This window comes from Sturnira hondurensis, unplaced genomic scaffold (assembly GCF_014824575.4).
Source record: "Sturnira hondurensis isolate 20B ecotype Veracruz unplaced genomic scaffold, ASM1482457v3 Scaffold0020237, whole genome shotgun sequence".
NCBI classification, from domain to species: domain Eukaryota; kingdom Metazoa; phylum Chordata; class Mammalia; order Chiroptera; family Phyllostomidae; genus Sturnira; species Sturnira hondurensis.
The window spans coordinates 4,858,020-4,881,399 of record NW_028092868.1 but is presented as its reverse complement, the minus strand read 5'-3'; the positions used below and the strand labels follow the sequence as shown (position 1 = coordinate 4,881,399).

General features: G+C 41.7%; 1 protein-coding gene across 2 annotated transcripts in view; it reads left to right on the top strand.

The window, feature by feature from the left end:
* EPHA4 (EPH receptor A4) overlaps positions 1 to 23,380 on the top strand; it is a 137,004-nt gene that overhangs the window by 76,143 nt on the left and 37,481 nt on the right. For both annotated transcript variants that reach the window (XM_037029198.1, XM_037029199.1), the window contains exon 5: positions 1,453 to 1,791. In XM_037029198.1, the coding sequence (XP_036885093.1) occupies positions 1,453 to 1,791 (339 nt within the window). The remainder of the gene's footprint in view (positions 1 to 1,452; positions 1,792 to 23,380) is intronic.

The following is a 23,380-nucleotide window of genomic DNA, read 5'->3' as shown; positions in this document are numbered from 1 at the left end:
CACTTTGGCTCTTTTCTTAGGAGACTGAAAAACAACAAAGGAAGGAAAAGAGAGGGTTTTTCTAGTGTTGCACAGAGTGAATAAATATTTTTGGCTCTGGAGTGTGGAAGTGTCTTTTAAACCTTTGGGACCAGCTCAGACCAGGGAAGTTACCTCTCTCATCTCTCACCCTGATTTTTCTCCCTGAATTAGTTTGTGGCATAACTTCCGGACACATAAGGCTAAGCTATAGACAGAAGCAAGAGCCTTCAACATAATTCTATTCTCTATTCTCTTATCTATTATTATTATTCTTATTATTAATCAACCACTATCTGTTGGGATCAGCTGTTCCATTTCAAAATAGCCATCGCCACCAACTGTATTTCAGAAACTATTTGATGTCAGTGGGAATGACTACAGGCTTCCCCCAGTGTCTGAGAGTAGAGAGTTTCTGTGAAACCTTTCTTAAGATGAAATGGTGCCAAGTGAAGAAGTAATCACCGTAGGGCACATCTCGCTAAGGGACACACAAAATAAATAGAGATAACACACAGATGCCGACAGGCACAGTTCGAGGCCAAGGTGGCTTGGTGCTGCAGTGCCGAGGGTGGTTCATGGGGAAGGCTTGTGGTGCTGGGGAATACAAAGCAACTACTGAACACTGTTTTCACTGTAAGTGCAAAAGCCATCTTTGGACTTCTTTCAAGTAGTGAAAACGGGTACTAATGGAGGTCTTTTGTGAAAGCAGAGGGGCATAAAGCCAGATTTTGAAAAACAGGGCATACCTGCATGCTTGAAAAGAGCCTTTGCAGCCCTGGTGAGCCGGAGGGCTGGACGTGGGGCTGGGGGCCTCTGTACAGTATCTGCCTCGAGTTGAGATCTTTCCACGCCAGTACCTTCCTCCTTCAACATCTCTGCAGCCAGGTTAAACCGGTTCTTACTAATTACCCACAAACAATTCCATCCTCACCTCCCATGTTGAATTGAAGAGGCGTATCTCTACGGTTCAGTTAATTTTATTCCATATTGATGACATGCTCCAGTTAGGAATCATTTATTTTCAAGAGTGGTATGTAACTCTTAATTTACCAGAGTCCCACAACAGCCCTGGGGATTCGAATCACATTTGCATGCCCATTTTTCAGACGATGAGATTGAGAGCCGAAAAGTTGTGATGTGTTCCTGCTGCTCAAAAGGAAGCCCAGACTTGGGGCCCATTTGATGCTGAGAGGCTTTACAGCTCAGGGTGGCAGGCATTCGTGCCTGTTTGCACACAAGTGAGCACGACACACCTACAGTCTTCTATTGTTCTTCTAAAAGATCTTTTGTGCTAACTTGCTTTGCTTTTAGCTTTCTTTGCCAAATGGGCCCATCTAACTTCTTATAACTACAGAGAATGAGATAAACTGAAAGGTTCCAAAAGGGTCGCCTTAGTTCTTGATGTGACAGTGTGCCTTTTTCTTTCTCCAGGCCCACCATCTGCTCCCCTCAACTTGATTTCGAATGTCAATGAGACATCGGTGAACTTGGAATGGAGCAGTCCTCAGAACACGGGTGGCCGCCAAGACATCTCCTACAACGTGGTGTGCAAGAAATGTGGGGCTGGTGATGCCAGCAAGTGCCGACCCTGTGGAAGTGGGGTCCACTACACCCCACAGCAGAATGGGCTGAAGAGCACGAAAGTCTCCATCACGGACCTCCTGGCTCACACCAATTACACATTTGAAATCTGGGCGGTGAATGGAGTGTCCAAGTATAACCCTAGCCCGGACCAATCAGTGTCCGTCACCGTGACAACCAACCAAGCAGGTAGGAATCGTATGCACTTTATTGTATGATCTAAATGTATACAGAGAAAGGATTTGTGTCAATATCTATGAATGACACTGAAGTTCTACAATTAGAGTAGAACTACATGGATCTATTTATAAACCCATGAGCTGTGTTATGATACAAAAGACACTTAGAGGGACATTTATTCATTCAGCCAATACTTTTTGGGGCGTCAACTGCATAGCAGGCCCTGTACTGGGAGGTGGAGATTCAGTGAAGATCAAGGTAGTGATTTAAGCCAGGTGACAGTCCAGCGGCCTGAGTCACTCCATGCTGGACTTCTCTTGTAAGGGACTCATACTGACCACTTTAATCACAAGGTCCATGGTTGGACATTAGAGCACGTACAGATAATTTAGGATTATAAAATTGATTTTTACCAGTGTGTATTGGTATATTTATATTCGATGTATTTTCCAGCAGAAGCACTCACAGCTATAATTTTAATCTTGTTTTTTTATTTCAACATTGACAAAATAATCGACATACAACTATACGAGAATCACCATGTAAATCTGTGAACAATGAATGGCTTCATGGGCAGCTTTATCTGTGTGGCTGACAAAATTTTCCTTAAAGCACATACTACTTTTGCAGCCAGTTTCATAGTTGAATCCACAGTTGACATGTGGGGTGGGGGAGAGTTAATTTACCTCATTTCCTGCATCTCTTTTCTCTTGTTGTAATCGAGATGACCAGACAACATTTTCTATCCATGAAGCGTTTCTGCTGAATTCACTGCAGAACTATTACAGAATCTTGACTATCAGGTATTTCAAAGTGCAGAGTAGAATCTGGACTTTTAGGTTCCAGCCCATGACCTGCTCAACCCCATTCCTCCCCTGAAGGTCTCCACGCTTTCTCGTGATCGTTTTCCAGTCCGGATTTCTGCCACCTGTTTTCCATTGCTGGCTCCCTGTTCCTTATTTCTGGAGGGTTAAAAGAAGCAGGAAGAAGGACTGTGGTTTATCCTATTGCTAGGCTTGTAAGCACAACAAACTTTGCTGGAAAAGGATTATAAATTGCCCACAGTTCTATTACTTCTTCCTGCACTTTTCTCTTGAAAGCATGTTTCAGTAAGTGCAGTCAATAGTTAGGTAGAATAGGTCTGTACTAATTGATCTACAGTGAGAAGTATTCCAGTGTCTCAATCCAAAGCCATTATTTTTCTACTTTCCCCTGGACTCGTTAGAGAAAATAAAAAGTTTAACATTTGGGAAGATTTTGAACTGCAGCTAGAATGGCAAAATTTCCCGGAAGGCAGCTTCAGTGATACAAATGTGGCCAGTCTTTCAAAATACATGGTACGAACAGGTCATCTGGTCATGCTTTTGTCTTTCAATTTTTCATTTTCCGGTTGTGAACACTGTTAGTGGTCCTCGGTTTTCTTCTTCTATAAAGACTAGAGTGACTTAGGAGGTCTTGATAGCATCACAAATACTGTCCTTGCCAGGTTTTCATTAGCTCTCTTCTGGAAAAATGCAATGGGAATGCCATGCATTGATCCTGAGAAATGCATTAGATCACTGGTGTCTCTGAGTTAGATGCCAACAAGGTGCAGAGTGATCTTTGAACCCCCTAGAGAGTCTGATTGGTGATCCAGTCAATATTCTTATGTTCATCCGGAGTACCTTTCCTCCAAACACATCACTACTTCATGTTCTTAACTCAGTTGGAACGAGGAATGGATGTTTTGAGGCTTTAGGATACAGGTGAAGTCATTTTCTTTGGCAGAAAACAGCCTCCAGGAGATGTGCTGAGGACAGGCTTGGCTTCCACGGATTTTGTGGGGAGACTTGTAGGACTCTGATACCTCAGGACTCAAGCCAAAAGATTATGTCAACTCCCACCAGACCAGCAGGCGCAAGGAGTGCAAAGTAGGTTAAAGATCCCCGCCCCCCACCAAGTGGGGAGAGAGAAGGCAGTGTTTTATTAAAAATGTAGGTGTAATTCTTTTAGATCTCGGAGAAAGTTGGACAGGGAATTCCTGCGACACAACAAGGCCGTCTTCTCTGCCATGGCGAGTGGTCCTGCCAGGAGGTTTGCTGAACAGGACAAAATTCCAGCTCCTTATTTTAATTTTCATGAAGGGTAATGCTGGGAAGCTGTTCAAAATTAAAAATAAATCTTTCAATAAGGAGACCTCCTATGTGGCCAGCCAGAGAGCTTTCACTTAGCGGAGTTGTATATGTGCAGAACAGTGCCTCATTATCCTACCATAATTTGGAGTTCACTAATTCAAAATCATTGGGGTGGTTTATCTTTAATTAACAAACCCTTTCTTCATAGTAGGGCAAATTAATAATGTAGGCTAGAATGCTGGGTGAATGTAGCAGCCGTGAACTACCAAAGCTCCCCTAAGCATATTTATATGTACACAATTATATTCTAATTGTAGTCATTCCTATCATTTCATTAAATTAAATTCCTTAGGGACCTGTATAGGCAATGATGTTTCACTCTAGAAGGAATACGCAGCATAAGTGAGTGTTAGCCTTTACAACCTGGGAGCCACAAAGTTTCGTGGCTCTCTATTTTTGCATTGTTCTTGCAGGGTTTTTTTTTTTCTTCTCTCTCATTGATAACATATTTAAGAACAAACACCAATCTTTCCAGAATCCTTGGTTTTATCCTCCCCACTCTGCAACCACAGATGAACATGACGGTGAAATGATTCACCCAAGCTAACGGCACAGCCAGTGCCCCTCGAAGCCAGGCAGAGCACAGCTTCCTTGTTTTAAAATGACCACATAGTTAATCTCACTCATATATTTAGCTTGGCTCTCTCCCCATTTGTGAGAGCAGACCCTGGACACTGAGGTGTAGCTTTAACTGGTCTTCGATCCTTTAGTTGTAGAATGTGATGGGAGGGGTCCAGCCTTCTCACACGGTCATTGAAACCGTTCTGACCTAAATCTTACTGTAGTGTCTTAGGGGCTATTGACACCTTTTTCCTACCCCCCCCCCCATCCCGTCCTGAGTTCAAACTCCATTGACCCAGAAGACGGGACAAAGGGAACTCAAAATGTCAGCTTTGTTGCTGGTCAACTGATGGAAGGGTGTCAGCTTTATGTTGGTGGCCAAAGGGTGATGGGTCGGGGCTCTACCTGATGTTGCCCCAGGAGAAAACATTGGAGGGGGACAGCTCTGGGTGGGGGCGGGAAGGACATAGACAGCAGTCTGGTGATTGGGGGTGGGAAGGAGCGATGGGTGGAAGTGGAGGAGGATATAAGGGACATAAATTGTAATGGAAAAAATAAAATAAAATATAAAATAGTTTTTAAAAATGATAATGGAAGTTCTTCTTAGAATCACTTCCCGACATTACGGTCTTAAAGGAACCACGTGAGATTCCCTTTGAAAACTCGTATTTCCCTTCCTCCATTTTCTATCTCTAGCAACTGCTGTCTCTGCCTTTTGTCTAGGAAGAGACGGTTCTGATGTTCATGAAAAATGAATAAGCAGACTGCTGGGTGATTTGTTTTCTAGATGGCTTGCCTTCAGTTTACTCTTACTTAAGTGGACCATCTCAGGAAAATAAATACAGGCTGTGTCACTAGGAGAGAGAAATGCTGCTTAAGAGAAATAAGGTTTTCCTGGCCAAGCAACAGAACTGTGAATGTGTTTGCTAAAAACGCTGTGATGGCCACTGGCAGCCGTTAGTATCACTGAGCCTGTTTTCCCTATGCACCCCCAGTGTCCCCACGCCTGTCTTCCAGCTACAGGGCGGGCCATTTTCTAGGTTGTGTTATTTTCAGTCACTGTGAACTTCTATGGCTGGAAACTTCTATACTAACTCGAAACTGCACCCGAGGGCAGTGACTGTTGATTTTTATTTTGCATGTGACTCTGTTCCAGATAGTTCGCAGGGAAATATATCTTCTAATCTCTCCTTGGGACAGCTGTGGTGTCCTGGCGACAAAGAGCTTGAAAACTCTGAGTTTGCAGGGGTTCAAATATTTGATGGATTATATAATTATTTGGACCTAGCTGATCTCTAAGAATCTTTTCTAGTCCTGAAATTCTGTGATTCTGAGAATATAGACAGGAGCTCTGACCGTGAAGAAGGGGAGTTATTTCCCTCTGATGACCAGAAACTGGCTCTAATGGCAATTCTAAGAGTGGGAAAAATTCTAAAAATTCTTCAGCAGAATTATCAGAAGACATCTGAATTCTGCCTTTTCTTTATGCTTTTTAACCCCACCCTGCTAAACAAAGTATTTACTCTGAAGGGCAAACCAGCTAACAAGCTGTCCTCTAGTTCAGTCATACAGGCAGTGTCTGGGGACATTTCTGGTTGTCCCAGTTGAGAGGAGGGCATGTGCTATTGCACCCAGTGGGTAAAAGGTCAGGGGTGCTGCTAAACATCCCATCGTGCACAGGACTGTCCCCCAAAATAAAGAACTGTCTGGTTTGAAATTTCTGTAGTGCCAAGAGTGAGAAACTCTGCTCTAGTGTACATTTGGAAAACAGAACGTGTGACTTTGGCAATGCCCACCTTGTAAGGGTTCTATCATCAAACTTGTCTTAGCGTGGTTCCACTGCTCTGTGCTGGGAACCTAATGCTCTCAGTGGGCAGGCAGTTATGAAAGGCCCTTTGGAGCCTCTTGATAAGAATCCCAGTTGCTTTGCCATCAGACAAACCAGCGCTGTTTGTTAGATTGGCCTCATTCTCCAGGACAGATAATTTTTAAAAACTGCCAGGAAATACCACACCAACAACAGGGTGGCAGGACACCTTGTCATGATGCCACTGCACTTAGTAGATGTTCAATACCTGTTCACTGATTAACACTTTTATGTACAGTGAAAACAACCAGTGAACCCTGTCGAGTAGTGATAAATTTAATATAACCAAAATAATGAGGAGAGAAAAGAAAAGAACTAAGTACAAGAAGTATACTGTCTTTTATTGTTCAACTGGTAAGATTTCATTCTTTCCTTCTCTGCCATCTTTTAATTAGACCCATTATGTTATTTGAGTGAGATAATGGAGAACAGTGGGACTTCTCATCCCTACTGGGTATAATTGCTACCTGTCTTCCAGACAGTAAGAGGAAAGCTTTAAGGAGATGATAGGAGACAGGGAAGCATCTTAGAGCAACTAGTTAGATATGGTGACCCCAAGTTTTGTGAAGTCTGAAGCTTAGACAATGTTATGGTGATTTTTTAAAAAAACTACAAAATTACAGCTATCAAATGAAGAATAGACCAAATTTCTTTAGTTTTAATGTATATGATTCTGCCTCTGCCCAGATTGAAATGAATGTCCTTGTCAGGGTGAGGGGACTATTGTGTAATTATGCCTAAGAGTAGAAGGGAATAAGAAGGAAATAAAGCTCTCAGGAGGTCCCGTTTGGCCTCATTGGAAAGGTATTGAGGCACAAGGTCATAATGTGATGGTTCTGGTGTGAGGGGCAGCGCTGGTGGGGACCTGAAGTGTGATTTCAGATCAAAGTAAGAAACAGAAAGACACTGTTGGTGATTTTGAGAGTGGAAATGGAATGTTTAACCCAAGTGACTTGCGACCAAGTCCCAGGCTTTTCTGTGAGCTTGAAAAGGAAGGGGGAAAAGCTCTGTTGATAATATTTAAGGTACACATCGCTGGCTTGTGTTCGTGCCCTAGGGCTGGGTTGGCAAATTGTGACCCAGAGGTCAAATTTTGATTCTCCACCTGATGTTCTCTAACTTACCAAGAATGATTATTCCATGGCTAAAGAATTGAAAAGAATCAAAAACAGAGTCACATTTTGTGGCATTTGGATATGATACAAAATTCATATTTCAGTGTCCATAGACAGGTTTTATTTGGAAAAAGCGGCTCACATGTATATTGTCTGAGGATGCTTTTACTGGGCAACGGCAGACTCAAGTAGCTTCGACAGAGTGAGCTACCTGCATAGCATATGTACAAGGTGGGGCAAAGGTAGGTATAAAGTATTCATAGGGAAAATAATACAGTAGTTGATAAATAATTACAGGAGAATTAACTGTGTCTTGCCTCCTCACAACGGTAAATCAGATTTTGCCATACCCCGTCTGAACCATCTTGCTCTTTAGATGAAAAAGGTTGCCGACCCCTGCTCTGGGATACGAAATCAAGAACGAGGACCAGTCAGACAGGAGGTGGAAAAGATGCCGAAATGTTGGTTTCGCTTGTTGGAAAGGGCTCGGGAAAGGATATGGTGGACCGGCATACAGGTTCATCTCACGGTGGAAACAATTTCGATATTTGGAAAGAGCCCCTTTTTTTCCTCCTCGGATGGTTTGAATATGTCAACCAGATTTCACAAAAATAATTTGGATTTCAAACATACCTTTGCTTTCTTGTACCTCACGTGTCCAGTCAATGACACCTGGTTAAGCACACATGGCGGAGCACGCTTGACGGTTCTGATAAGGCAGTGCACTGCGTCTCTTGAAAACTTGCATTCTTAGCACTCACTGTCATGTGGTTCTTACACAGGGATAGCAGTTTCCTTTTTAAATACTAATACGCACTGCCCTTCCCCAGGTCTCCTCACTGAAACGGTTTCTCGTTTGCCTGGGATCTTAAGTAAATCTTAATTATTGTTTTTCTCACTGCCAAGAAATTTAAAGAAAAAAACACATGAAACTAGTGAAATCTGTAAGTCAGAAGTCTTTCTAAAGACATTTAAGTCTTTCAAACAAATACTAAAGCAATTCCATTGAGAGATTCTATTGAAACGTTGTGTGAGCATCCTCAGAACAGTTGACTCTTGATCAACACAGGTTTGAACTGAGCAAGTCCACTTATATAAGGATTTTTAAAAATATATACTGCGATGTTATCTTCTTTATGATTTTCTTAATAACATTTTCTCACTAGCTTACGTTATTGTAAGAATACCGTATATAATTTAAATAACATACATAGCTATGTTAAGGGACTCTTTATGTTATCAGTAAGACTTCTGATGAACAATAGACTATTAAGTTTGGAGGCACCAAAAGTTGAAAGTGGACTTTTGATGGCAGGGGAGTGGGGTCAGCACCCCTCCCCTCCCCCACATTGCTCAAGGGCCCACGGTAGGTGATACGTAATTGGTGGGACGATTCTCTAAAGTGGAAGCTGGTTTGAAAGTCTTTGCTGTGCCCGAATCAACATCCGATGGGCTTCAGAGAGGCCAGGCTGTGGTCTTTTTCACTCACAGCTCTGATCCGGCCAAGGGCTCCTGGCTTTGTTCACAATGCCTAGGAAATGTGCATTTAAAAAACACGTACAATTTTTAAAGAGAATAGTCTTTTGATTCTAACTTTATGCATGAAGTGATTTTATGTTTGTAGAACATCGTTACCACCCCCTATAATTCTTGTGCATACCTCACTAATTATGATCATAACTGAGGATAGTATAAACCTTTTCCTATACAATGGTGCGGTTTCTGGTGTGTGGCATCAGGGTGCGTGAATCTGTATTCAGTGTGGGTGCCTCAAGTCCTCATGAGGAGAAAAAAAAATAAAAGCCTTCTGAAAGAACCCACTAAATTATCCCACCTCAAGGCTGACTGAGCAGCGTGGACAAATGTCTACAGAGCCTATGGTAATTACTGCATATAAATAAAAAATGGGTTGCCTTTCTTTTTAAGGTGAGAATAGTTTCACTCTAGAAAAATGGAAGTTTTATTTAGACACCCAGGACTGAGAACACTACTTTTCCCGGTTCCTGCTCCTTCACTCTTACATAGATAGGCACACATGTTCATTTGTGAGAAGAGAAATCCATTCAGCAACATTTACTCTACACATTTGACAGTCTAATTCTGATTTATCTTTTTATTTCTCAGAGTTGTGCATCCTACTTTGAATGCTACCACCAACTTCTACACCCTCTTTCTGGGGAAGCCATCAATTGAGAAATAAGTGTCCAACCAAGATGAGAAACGACCAAGGCAGGGGCGAGCAAAAGTCTTAGATGGGCTTCTAAATTGTCTAGCTGTCCCTCCAACTGGCTAAATTAATTACTGTCTTCTTAGAGGAGCCAGAAGAGGCTCCAGCTTCCAGTTTGCAATTGAACATCAATAAAAAGATCCAGAGAAACATTATCAAAACTTCCATTTAACCCCTATCGATGTCTTCAAAGATTTTTTTCTTTGAAACACCAGGAAAACCAAAAGGCGTGCTGTAGGACTAACCCTGCACTGAGAGAGCTTAGCTTTATAAGAATGAATTAAAATGCCTGTCACTGTCACTTTAATGTGCAGAGCTTCCTCTGAATTTCAGCATCCATGACCTGTCTCGTGGGGGTATACAATAAGAGAGCCTTCTGTATGTGGTCTTTAGGTAAAGACTTGGGAGTGTTTTTCTAGGTTTTATGTTTTAATCCATCAAGATAAGCAAAGCTTAGTTCTACCTGCCGTTATTGAAGATATCTCTATTTTAGTGAGTCTTCCCCCAACGTCTGCCTTTCACCCCAACACACACACGAACACACCTACAACACACTTTTTCCATTGTTGCCTGTGAGGAATAAGTTTTCAGAGGCTGCCCCAAAACTCAAATAACTGACAAAGAGAGATGATGCTAGACATCAGGGTGGTCTCATGCCTAGTGACCACTGTGACTCTGTTGGGAAATGTCACCAACAATTGGGTTCCACGTGTGAACGTCGGTACCCAGAGTGCTGTGGGAAGCTGGTTAAACAGTCAGCAGAGGCTGCTGATACAGACCCATAGCTGAAGGAATAAATCTTACATTTAATTTTTTCTTTCTCTATTCTGATAAATTGGTCAGCCCACCCTAATGGAACTTCGTTACGGCATTCCTAATGGGTCATTTGTTTTTGTGTTATGGCAAAGCACAAGTGCTCCTTTCGAAAACATAATCTAGGTAAATGATCTTACAGGGGAAATGGCCATGATTTGAAATATTTGTTCTATTTTGCTATCACTCTTGGAAGGAGGGAGAGGCAGGAGAAGAGGAAGGTTGGACCATCTGCCTGGCATCTTCCAAATGATAATCTACATACATGAATTTCTCAGGCAGTTTGGCCCTCATGGTCAAAAGTCCTCTTTGATGAAGTCTATGGGTAGATTACTTTTTAAAAATCTAATCTAGGAACCTTTGGTCCGTGACCAGTGCATATAAATAACACTTAAACATGTAGTTTCAACTTCTCAGCTAAATAGGGACCTGCCACCAGTTCATTGTGCGTACTCAGCTTGGACACGATCCATCCGTTAGAACAAACATTGTAAGGGGCAGGCTCACAATGGCTCCCTGGAGAGTTGGTGTTGTCTAGATAACACACTGCAAGCTGTAAATCTGCCTCCCGAATCAACTCTATTTTTTCAGCATAATAAGTGTGTATTTTGAGCATAATAAATATGAAGGTAGATGAGAGCAAAGCTTTCTCCATGTTCCCTTATCAAAGCCAGGGTCACAACATGCAAACAGACAGTGATTTTGAATATGCAGCAGGCTGGGAACCTGATCAGACGTTCCTCCCACTCTTCAAAGTAATAGAGGACTTTTTAAAAAAAATCTGAACATTGCAGATGACCCTGAGTTGCTAGTGGAATTCTCCTGAATCTGATCCTGGTCCTACAGGGCTCTAGGAGAATATTTTTGGAGGCTTGGAAATTCTTGAAGCTAACATCATTCATTTCTCCTCATTTAAAATAGGAGCAGAATTGTCATTACAGCATGTAATTGAAATTCTTGTTGCTTTGTTTTGCCACTGAGGAGCATAAATATAGCCATAAATATTTCCTTTGTGAAAATTAAGAGTATATGTTACTAATCAGAAACAGTGGTCATAGATTTAAAAAAACGCACATCATCTTCACAGACCTCATTGTAGACACCAATGCCAAGTAGTCAGCTAATTCAGGTATGGCTCTAAGAGGCTGTTAACATAGTTAAGGGATCTGTATATCATACAAAGTATATTGTTCGGGAAGAATGATAGATGTGAAGCCCTTAAAATCTCATGAATTCTTCAAGGTTATGACTAAGTGTACACGTTCTTTGGATGGTGGCTTTTCCCCCTTTCTGCTTCTTCCTTCCTTCCTCCTTCCTTCAGAGCACGCACAAAATACTAGAACCGAAGCCCTGCCCCAGTGTCTTTCTTGGAGACCATGTTGGGGAACTATTTCTATATGAACTGTTGTTCTAGTAAGGTCCTTCCAGTACTTACAGATGGACTCCTGGGTTGAGTCGGTAATACTGAATTTCACACCTCAGCAAATTGTATTAAAGACAGACTCCAGTGAGATGCTGTGAACCTCCGAGGTTTAAAAAAATTCAAGTCCTCAAAGTTATTGCTTTCCGAGTACATTCTTTGTTATTCTTTATGACTGCAAAATTCATCTTGAATTCTCAAGTACAGATCCAGTTGGAGACATCTATTGGCCTTAATAATATTTTAAAATTTAATGGCTCTGTTATTTCAGCCTCAGTCTTCTAATGCCTGTAGGAGTTTAAACTATCTGGCACATACAATTTATGTATCTGGCTGATACCCCAAAATAAAAAAAAATAATACTATGGTTGCAAATTCCCAAGCTTAAAATCCCTTCTCATAAATTATGCTCCTTCTTCTAACCTCTATCCTAGCTTTTAAGAGAATTGCCAAAAAGATAGAGTTTCAAATAGGAGGCCTGCAAGAGTATCATTTCATGGCCACATTTTTGAGAGCATAGCATGTGGTGACCATTTGTACATGAAGCATTTTCAAAATGTGCTGGTTGTAATTTAACCCAGAGGTCTCTGTGGCTCTTCTCCCCACTTACCAGTCACTTCTTTGTGCTTGTCTACGTAGCGGGCAAGAAACTGGGCAGGAAAGAGTTGGCTACAAGTACAATGAAGGGTTCCTTAGCATTCTAGCATCTCAGCATTCTAGGGTTTGCGGATATGGTCCCCTAAACATTTTGATACCTTGTATTCAGAACTTTCCCAGACTGCTATGCTGTGAAACCACACTTCGATTGCAATTAAAATGGAGAGTCTCAGAGCTTCACTCGAACGTACTCTCTCTCTCCTTCTCCCTCTCCCTCTCCATCTCCATCTCCATCTCCATCTCCATCTCTTCCACTGGTACCATTCTACTTTATCATCTCAGGTCATCACTTCTCAGCATTTACATCTTATTCTTTAAGCCAAGCAACATTTGGACTGGGAAAAATTCTGACTCACATAGAGCACATAGATTTGTGACAAAAATTACACTGAACTCTCCCCTCTGCTTATCTCACCCTGTCCGTGATAATCTGCAGCCTGTAATTCCATGCTCCAGTTTATTCTTTGTGAGACATTTTTTAATTTCTGTCTTTCCCTCTATAGTGCCTATGTGTTCCAAAATGAAATAAGAAAAACAAAAATGAGTTACTAAACAAGGAATTTCAGAGATAAAAGTGACAATGGCTGGTGAAAATGCTGGCAAGTTAAGGAGCTTATAGCCTTCATTTATGGATACTATGACTTTTTGGAACCATCCATGTGGTCTTTTTAAACAACCATGGGGACATACAGCTATCCTGTTCCATCTGAATATTCGGTGGGGAACTGAATGGCTCAGGAGATGACTAATGGGACTCTGGACCTTTCTGTCTTCAGGTCACTTCCCTGAATCTGGACTCCATCATAAGTGGTCTAAGGCCCGGCCATCTGGCAGCCATTGAGTGGCTATGGTAACGGAATTGGTCTCAGTCCAAGTCTTCGTCGACAGGTGTTCACATCATAAGTGACACTAATTGACTTCCTCGTCTTTCAACTTGGAAGATGGTGGACCGTCACTGTGATGATGTTGGGGAAGGAGTTACTCGTGATATGTTCAGGCTCCACTGAAAGCCAAGGAACTCAGTGCCTTGAGCTGGCACCAACCTGGCACCTTGCAAATATTGTACTTCTCTTTCATGGGTTCCATTAGCTTCAGAAAGAAAAAAATAGGAATCTAATTTTAAAAAGTTTCCAATAACTCAGAATGGCTAATGCTGCTCTTCGGAGGTTACAGAAGCATCATAGATTGAGGCTTTTCTCTTCATTTTGTGTTCTAGCGATTAGATGCCTTCTATGAAAATTACATATAAGGGGGGACAAAAGGAAATTGGACTCTGGGCTTCTGTGATAATATCGTTCAGACTATCTGCTTTTATTTCTTTAATTTTCTCTTTGTTTTGGGGTTGACTACCAGGTCATTGCTATGAATAAGTTATGAGTGATATTCTTTGATGGAGAATTTAATAAGGCTCTTTTCAATGTCCTTGTAAAGTGGAGACCAACGTGAAAAACTAACTTTGAGGCTTTTTTATTAACCTAAATTTCAAAGCATGGAATTCAAGGAACTTCATGCAACCACATGCTTTTCCATTGTTCCATGTATGTGAATGAATCCAGACTCATTAATGTTTATTCCCTCTCACTTGGAGACAAGATCTGAGAGTGATTTGCTTGACTTGGAAGGGATATATCAGTACAATAGTATATTAGTATATTAGTGTTATTAATATTTTGCCCCCTGAAGTCTCCTAGTTTTATTTAATTGCCTTTTAAAGAACAACACGGATGATTGGAGTGTCCCTGTAGCAAGTAGCAAAAACCACACTCTTGAATTAGTTATCACACTAAGATGACAACAGCCATCTTAGATCTACTTATTGAAGCAGACAGCCTCTTTTAGTGGAATGATCAATGTCTTACCCTTTTTTGAAAGGCTTTTCGGGGGAAGGAAATTGTCAAGCATCTCACAAAAAGTAATGAACAAGGCTTTTTATTGGTCTGTTTCTGGAGCAGGCTTTTAAGCATGCCTGCCTGTAAATGTGGCAACCTGAGTGTGGAAAGTAAAAGGCGAGAGCAGAGATTTACTGGGTGCATCTATCATCCTGGCTTTTAGAGTCTTTGTGATTAATACATCTTTAATTGGGGACTGATCTAGACGCTTTGGATGTCAGAAAGCTAAATGTTGTCGCATTGTCTCAGGGTTCCTCACACAGCAGGACGATTAGCAGCTGTCGGAGTAACAAAGAGAACCTGAAGCCCACCACACAGCTTTTATTTTCCGGACTGGGGATGCCTGGAGCTCTCCAGTAGAGTTGAAAGCTGAAGGATCACTGCCTGGTTCACAGCTACTCATCTTTCTCCGCTGTGCTGTGTTTCTGCCCAAGGGGAGGGAACCTTTCCTTTCCACCCTCCTCTGGAGTCTAGATGAACTTTGGAGGGTGTTGTCGGTCAAGGAGGCACTCACTTTGCCCAGACCTCTTTGTCCTGTCTAACCAAGGCACATCTGAAATAGTTTCAGTTGAGAGTTCATCCTAGATACTTCTACATACAGAAGCACAGTGAGAAGATTCGTCTTCCCAGAGGCCTTCAGAGAAAAATGCTCATTTCATTTTTTTCTTATCACTGGCTTTGACCCATTTTCTTATCTGAAACCACTTGTCTTGCTCAGGATAAGTCTTATAAATTGCCTTCCAGTGGACAGACTTGTTTTCCTGTTTGCTTGGAACTGGCATTCTTACTTTGCAGGGAAATACACGCTGGATCCTGCCACGTGTCTGTTGACAGGAGCTGGGCCATCCTTCTGAGAACCTGGCAACACATTTCTTAGCAAACAAATAGGAAGTAAAACAAGCAGCTCTCAGACAAAACAGAAGATGTACTTGAACTGCATCAGAGATGCTTGGGTGCTTCTTAAGTCAATTTCCAGTTCATTCTGGGGGACATGGGTCTTGGTTTCGAGTTGAAATACCACTCACTTCTAATTCCTCAACTAATGGTATGGCTATACGTGCAGTAATGTTAATTCCAGATAGCAGCTATTTTAAGACGTAAAACAGGCCTTGAAGTAATAACTTTCTCTACTGCAGAGAGCAGGGATTTCTGTATGGCTTGGGTATTAAGCATAATGATTAAATAGCTACCCCCAAAAGCCCTGATTTGCCAAATCCTAGATCTTTCATTATATCTTTAGATCTGTCTAAAGATTTTGGAGAAGTCTTTCAAAAATACTTCACCTTTAATATTTAGTTCATATTCTTATTTGTTTTTAATACTTCTATAGTGAAATATATACATATCCAAATAGTGGACAAGGTTCACATGTATGGTCAATAAATTAATGCAGGGCAACTACCAGGCCAAGGAATATAGCATTGCCCCCCTTCCAGAAGCTTTCTTTGTGCTTCCTACTTCTTCTCTAATTCCAAGTGCTATCATTTCATTTTGGAATTGAACTTCTCAGTTTTAGATAATTCCCTTTTTAGCTCTTTTAGGTAGCTCTAATACAAGGTGATTCATCATCAAGAGCTTTCGTGTTGTCGGTGAACAGCAATCAAGTTTAATTTCCACCGGGTTTCTGGCCACCAGGAATATAGATAGGTGGCCCTGAACCTAACACACAGCAGACCTAGGACCTCTCTGTTACTGATGCTGCTGGCCGTGCTGTGGGAGAACAAGCCATTTAACCCTCGAGTCTCCAGTTTCTTATCAGTGAGATGAGAGGCTGGAGGCTTTCTGTAGATCAGTGGTTGGTAATGCGGGCTCTAGAACTTGACTTTTGGATTTACCACTTCCATGCTTGTAACTTGGGGCAAGCTATGCAAACCCTCTGTATCTCATTTTCCGAATCTCTAAAATGGATATAATAATAGTATCTGTCTCACAGGGTTTCTGTAAAGATTGTGTAAATTAATCCACGTAAGACATTTGCAGCAGTGCTGTAGAAACAGTCGTTACTCACCGAACGCTAGTGCCGTGCGTGAGTGGTTACAGAGAAGTGCTATATGGAGGGGGGACCAGGTACATTTGGGTCAAGCAGGCTTGATTTTAAAATTAAAGTCCTATAGCTTTGGTTGAATCATTTAACTTCTTTGTGTTGTGTGACTTTCCAAATAAGAAATCAGACATGATAATTATAACTACTTCAGGAGTTGCAGGTATTAAATGATTTTAAATATGGGAAAGCGCCTTGCAGAGGAAGCCAAAGGTGTCTTTTTGCTCACTCTTCTCTGTTGGGCTCTGTTTCATATCACCTGGGTAAGCTGTTCGCTAGGCAATGAAGACTAAGCCAACTCTTTTCTAAGAAGAAAGCTCAACCTAGCCATTTTGAGAACCCCACTGTCCTTCCCCGTTTAACACGAAAATAAGCTCAGTTGTCTATTTTAGCCCATCGTTGTGTGATTCGGAGAAACCCCTTCATGCTAGAAGACCAGTGGCTGTGACTATGTCCCTGCAAAGCTGCCCAGTGGTCCCTACCCCGCTGACCTCAGGGCAGCACTCACCAGCAGGGCAAAAATGAGCTGATATCTGCTCGGAACTGGAGTGAACGCCCGGAGCTGGAGTTTCTATGGGGAACCCAAGGGCCATTCAGGCGGCTCTAAACCAAAGCTCAGTCTTCTGTAGGCCACAATATTACTACACTGTATTTTAGTTAATTAACACATGAAACTGTTATTATGTGAATATGCCTCTTTTTTGCTGAATGAGCTTTACTTGACCTGAGTGGGTATGTGTTGGAACCTCAAATGTCAGTTGGTTGTTTAATGCAATAGAAAATTATTTCTTGATCAACTTGCATCTAGTTAGTGGTGCAAGGGGAGGCTCAGCGAGGGGCTTCGAAGGTGGGCCTGGGCAAGCTGACAGATTGGGGGAAAGAGATGATGGAGGGCCCCAAGGGAGCTATTTTTAATGCATCAGGACTAGAAGAGGGATCACTTCTGTCCACATTCCATGGCCCAGAACTCAGTCACATGAACTGCAAAGGGGTCTGGGAAATGTAGTCCTTGTCTGAGTAGCCTCACCACCCAGGAAACAGCCTTTATGGGAAGGGAGCTCCCATGTTTGGACAGTTCGCTCCGGAGGCCAATCCCAACACCTCCAATATCCTTAGGCAAACACTAAACATAAAGGCTAAGAAGAGCATTACTTAAAATGTTGACAGCTCTCTATGAAGGACTTGTCCGACACATTCTGCAACCCATTTCTTGGGAAAAATAACTAAAGTGTCTCGGTTAAATGAATCACCTAGTTAAAACGTCCTTAATGTCCCAAAATCAGATTCTGAAAATCACTGGGAACAGGTATCTGCTGTATTCTTTGGTAAGTGGTACTCTGCCCTGCTTTGTATTACTGTATTTGCTTAAAATAGACTCTATGCATTGACCTTGGATATCACTGTATGGGAAAAAATGTGCTCCTCGTGCATTAAGTATCAGCCTAATTAATATTAATATTTTCATGTTTAAATATAAATGAACTTCGTTTAATTCAGAGCCTTCTAAAGGTTTTAATTAAAATTTTGGTTCTAGGCATTTTGTTGAAGGAAAATAATTCCATATCGATTCCGGAACAATCAAGTTTTTCTATGCCCTTGGTTGGTTGGTTGGTTTGAAAAACGATTTCACTTGTTGGCTATGAGAAAATGTGCTTAGGTGTTTATATAAATGATACAGTAGCTAGAAGTGTAAGGTGTACAGCTGAGGTTTTACAACATCAATGACATATCCTAGGAGGGGGGTTGGGGATTGAGTCTTTCAATGATTTTTACCTAAAAAATAGCGGAGGGCTAAGCCAGCTCATTGAATGTAGCGCAGATGCGACCCCGGGCACAGGAAAACCCTCTGTGCATTGCTGAGGACTATAAAGTACTGCACTGATAATTGTGAAAAAATTGCTCAGTGCTCTTTGGTGCCATAGATAGTGCAGAGCTCAGAGAAATCCTTTCCTCCCTTTGGTGGGATGTGGAAGAAAGCAATTAATATTAGCTCCAGAGTTCTTAGCATCTCTGCAACAGCAAAACCCTTAATCACGAGGATATCATTAGTGCTCTGAAGCATTTAATTTTGATGCTTGACAGCATTTTAAAATGCACAAACCTTTGATAAAGAGCAAATCAGAGCTCAGAGTTGAAATGAGAAAGAAAGGGGGAACAAAAACCACCTTAAGCTCTGAGTAATTAAATTTAAATAATGCTATTTGCATTAAGCAGAGAGATGTATAAACTGTGGGTTTATTTTTTCTGTCACTGAAAGACCCCTGAATAAACATCATCTCTTTAAACTCAGGTCCTGGGAGGGGACAGGAACCCTGTTGTGGTTAAGAAGTCATCTTTGCTCCAAATGCTGGGTGTTGTGTGCCACTGACATCCACACTTTAGATTTCTTGACTTTCATCAAGGGCTTTTTTCACTCATTCTTGCCTACAGGCTGGAGACCTTCCTTTGCATCTTTTTTTCCTTCATTTCTTATTCCCTCTGCCCAACTAATTTGAGCCAGTAGTGAAATGCAGTCTATCTGTTTCAGTTAATTTCACGCCACCTCCTCCCCCACCACCCAAGTTCCGCCAAACTGTTTTTAATTCACCGCCTGTGGTGCTGTACCCAAGAAAATAGTTTCATAGCCCACGAGTGAAGGTTTGTGGTGACTCTGTCCTCCCTTCCTTTTCTCCATACCTCTTTTTCTCCTCTTTATTCTCTTTGGGTGTCACAAGCACCAATTTGCTGCAGTAAAATGGCTTGTAGGTGTTTAATGGCAAGTCATTGAGGAAGTGAATAAAAGAAAATTACAGCATTCATGCCAGTGGGGAGCAAGGAGAACTGCTGAGCTTTGAACCAAAGAAAGTTAAATTTACTATTTTCTTAAAAGGAGCCACCTCTGTTTGACATCAAAGCATCTCTTGTAATTCTTCATTGTGAAACGCACCACTGTGAGAAGGCCATGATCCAGCCCCTAATCTGTGCTGTTTCTGTTTATCAAACACACACACAGAGATAAAACCCACATGTGCCTTCTGGGTGCACTGCGGTCTGCTCTCGAACCAAATGGAACCACAGGCACATAGCAAATGGGGATTTGATTTAGAAAGCCCGCTCCGTTTCTCGGGGAAATGTAGAATGGTGAATACAGAATTATTTGGGGGGTAAGGGAGTTTATCTTGGCTTTCTAGTAGAAAGCGCAGAGCATTCCACCGCCAAGCTGTGGTGAATTTTTCCTTTTACTCTCTTTCGGTTTTGCTCCAACTTAAAAAAAAAAAATGCTATTTTACTGCCATTTTATTTGTTTCCAATAGGTGTGTCGAGACAGTCTGTTCCACGTGCTTAATCTTGCTGCCTTTCCCCTGACCGCAGAGGGCTCTTTACTCTGGTACCCTGACACTTCAGCAGTGATGTCCTTTTGGGGGGGATTTCAAGGACAAGGGTGGTAGCTAATGGCTTCTCCTACAATGACAGACTCAGCTTATACTAGTGAATCTTTGGAGAAACTCTGGGTGGCACAGAATTATAAAACGAGGGGGGCACTCGCGGTTCTTTTTGAATTTTGGATTCTGATTTAGGGGTGGAGCTCAACACCACTGCCCCTTCACGATTAGAATGTCAGGAAAACTATTTGCGCGCATCCCCCTGGTACAGCGATGAAATACTGAGTGGATTGTCAACACCTTACTCAGCCGGAAGAGCGGTGCGTCAGAATGCTCCCCGTAACAGATGCGGTGAAATTGGGTTTCATGTAAACTTCCATTTGAATGACATTTTACAGGCTGTGTGTTCAGGAAAAGTTCAGAAGCATCACATATTGCATAGAAAACAGACTCTGTTTATAATTAGAATTGTCATTGGCTTCCTTCCTAATTGTCAATATCTTAGTTAACCTAAATAACAAAACCAAACCCATAAAAGGTCATTCAAAACAGGTGCAGATAAAAAGTTGTTTTAGGGATGACTTACTTCTGGTACTTCATATTTAGAAAACCTTTTTTTGTTTCTGTCTACGAAGTATATTTTAGATCTATATGAACATTTAGTTCACTGTTATTCACTTGACTAATTTATAGAGTACCCACTATGTGACAGACATGATCTTAGATAGTGGGGACTGACAGATGAACAGGTAAGCCCCTCCCCCCTTATTGAACGCACAGTCCAGTGGCTCACATGCTTGTATCTGGAAGGGAAGCCGTCTTACAAATGGGAGAACTGAGGTGAGAAAATTTGAGCAAGATGTCAACTGGTAAATATCGAATTAGGAATTTTATCCAAAATTCTTTGAAAATCTATTTTTTGTTCCCCCAAAGTTATTAAAGAATACTATAAGTATGTAGACCAAATAATATTTTCATGTTCACCTCATTTCATATGTCCCGGATGAGGCACTCAGCCCTCACAGAACAAGGGTGCTGGTGATTTCCTGAAAATTCCAGGAATATATGCAGCAACTCTGCTCAGCCTTCCTTTTTCCTTTTCTCCCTCCTCTTTGTCCCTGCAAATCATAAGTGTACTCTCCAGCCTTACTCTGACCCCTCCCATGGTTCGTTCTGCAATCCATAGTGTATCTCTCCCTATTCTGGCTTCTGTCTGAGTCGCTGTCTGTATTTACCCAAGTATGGGCATCTATTGGCCATTGGAAATTCTGCTTCAAGACATCAAAAATTAAGAACTTAATTGAATTAATCACAAAGTTTTTTTAAACTACCCTTTAGTAGTTCCCATCTTTGTAATTGTTAGGTCTGTCAGTCACCTTTCTTTAATCATACGTGCCAAGTAGTGTGACCACCTCTTCTTGTCATGCATTATGTCCAAGTTCTAGTCATTATAGAATGCCTGCTTATGTCCACCAGCACAAAACTTTTCTTACAGATAATATCTCTTTAGTGAAGGGTGTCTGCGTAAATAGGAATGCTCTTCAATCAAAGACCCATCTCTTTCTTTAAGTTAGGGTGCTGACGTCAGCCCTCAGCTCCCTCTTGGCTTTTCTGCTGACTCTGAAGCAGGTACATTGTGTGTCTAAAGATACAGTCTGATGAGGAAGCACCCACCTCTTACTCCTCCCCATCTCTGTGAGAGAACTTGGATCAAAAGAGGGGATTTGTCAGGACTGTTTCCTTTTGAGTTCTAGAAAATGGGTGCTCTGAATTGACATTAAAGAGTGTCTTCTCTGTGAGGCTATCATAAAAATTCCCCCCCTCCTTTTTTTTTAGCTTAAGAGAAATCTAAAGAATAAGGTGGTACTTGATCTGATCCCAAGGGTTGTATTTGACAGTGCATTGTTTGCCTTCCCTTTCTTTGCTTTGTTCCATTGGTGCTCATTAAGTATATGCTTTTTTGGATGAGTTGATTCTGCAAAAGAATCATGTCTCTAGGTTTCAGAACATGAATCAGAGAAGTGAGAGGCAAGCAGGACCTTTCCTCTGCTTGGTCTTTTCATGTTGGCCCAAATCCCCGCTATGAGGTAGAAGCCTTCTTTGGAATTAAGGCATTGATTTGTGAAAGCTCCGATTAAATCACATATTGGAGGCGAGTGTTCAATCTGTTATTGTATTAGTCTATTGTTTCTCCTTCTAATTCTGTTAGCAGAGCCCTTGGGCTTTGGGTCTCAGGGTCCGTGACATCTCTAAACTAACTAAAGTGTGGTAGTGTTTACCAAAGCGTGGAATCTTACTATTAGTGGCATGAGAGATGATTTTAGGGAAGGCTCAGATGAAACATTACATAATATTAACTTGCTCTGTGGAAGGTATTTCCTCTTGAAATCTCTCAAATTCTGGCTTGTCTGTGTTTTTGGCAAAGCGTGGAGAATCAAGAGTGTCCAGCAAACACAGATAGTATTGTGTTTACTTAAATGCTATTTTCCTTATTATGGTCACTAACCATCCTGCCAAGTGAAAACAATAACGCGACACTTCCTTTCAAAATATTTTCTTTCAAAGTAATATAGTGTGTCAATGTAAGAAAAAATATTACTTAAATCATACTACAAGATGCAGAGGGCTATGACATCAATTAGTAGTAGGGTGACATGAGAAAACTGATTCTTGGGAACCACTGGGGTAGGGAAATACCACTGAGAAATGCCTCGTCTAGGGGAGCAAGACACAGCAGTCATACATGGTAAGTGATGGCTTCCAGATGCAGAGCTGGAGGCTGTGTTGGAAGCCTAGTAGCCACGACCAGGGAAGAACCCTTACGTGGCTTATAATGTGGAGTGCATCCCCATCGCCTGTTTTTTCCCAAGTGGCATTGTGGCACAGCCCAGCTTTTTCCAGACTGATGTTCTTTTTACCTGGCAAGGTCAGAAGTTCTCTTCCACGGGGAAAAGTGACTGCCCTATTATACTGCAATGTATAATTGCAGTATACATTATACTGCATACAATTATAAAAAGTATATAGCTTGTCTGAAGTATGTTTCTCGATCTCACTTGGGCGTGGATTCCTTTTGTCACTGTGGCCTGATAAAAATGCTCTTCTGAAAAAAACATCTGTAAAGCGAGAACTCTGACTTTACAGCCACGCACGATCTTTTTTTGTGAGTTACAACTATTTATTCTACTTTGCTCTCTAACCCCGTTTTCCTTTGTTTTTATGACAGCCAAGCCAGTGTGCACTCTGTTGGTTTATTTTCACATCTGGGTCTATGAGTCTTCCAAGTAGGGCTGCATTAGAGATACTCAGTTAACACAACCAGAATGCCAACTCCCTGCCTGAAATATGTGGAGCACTTCGGCCGAGCTCGCGTTGCGTGTGAATGGGCACAGGGGCACCCCTGCTCCAACTTCTAAAGTGGAAATAGGATTCATTGCCCACATGCAGCAGCTCAGTGATAACCCACCTAAAG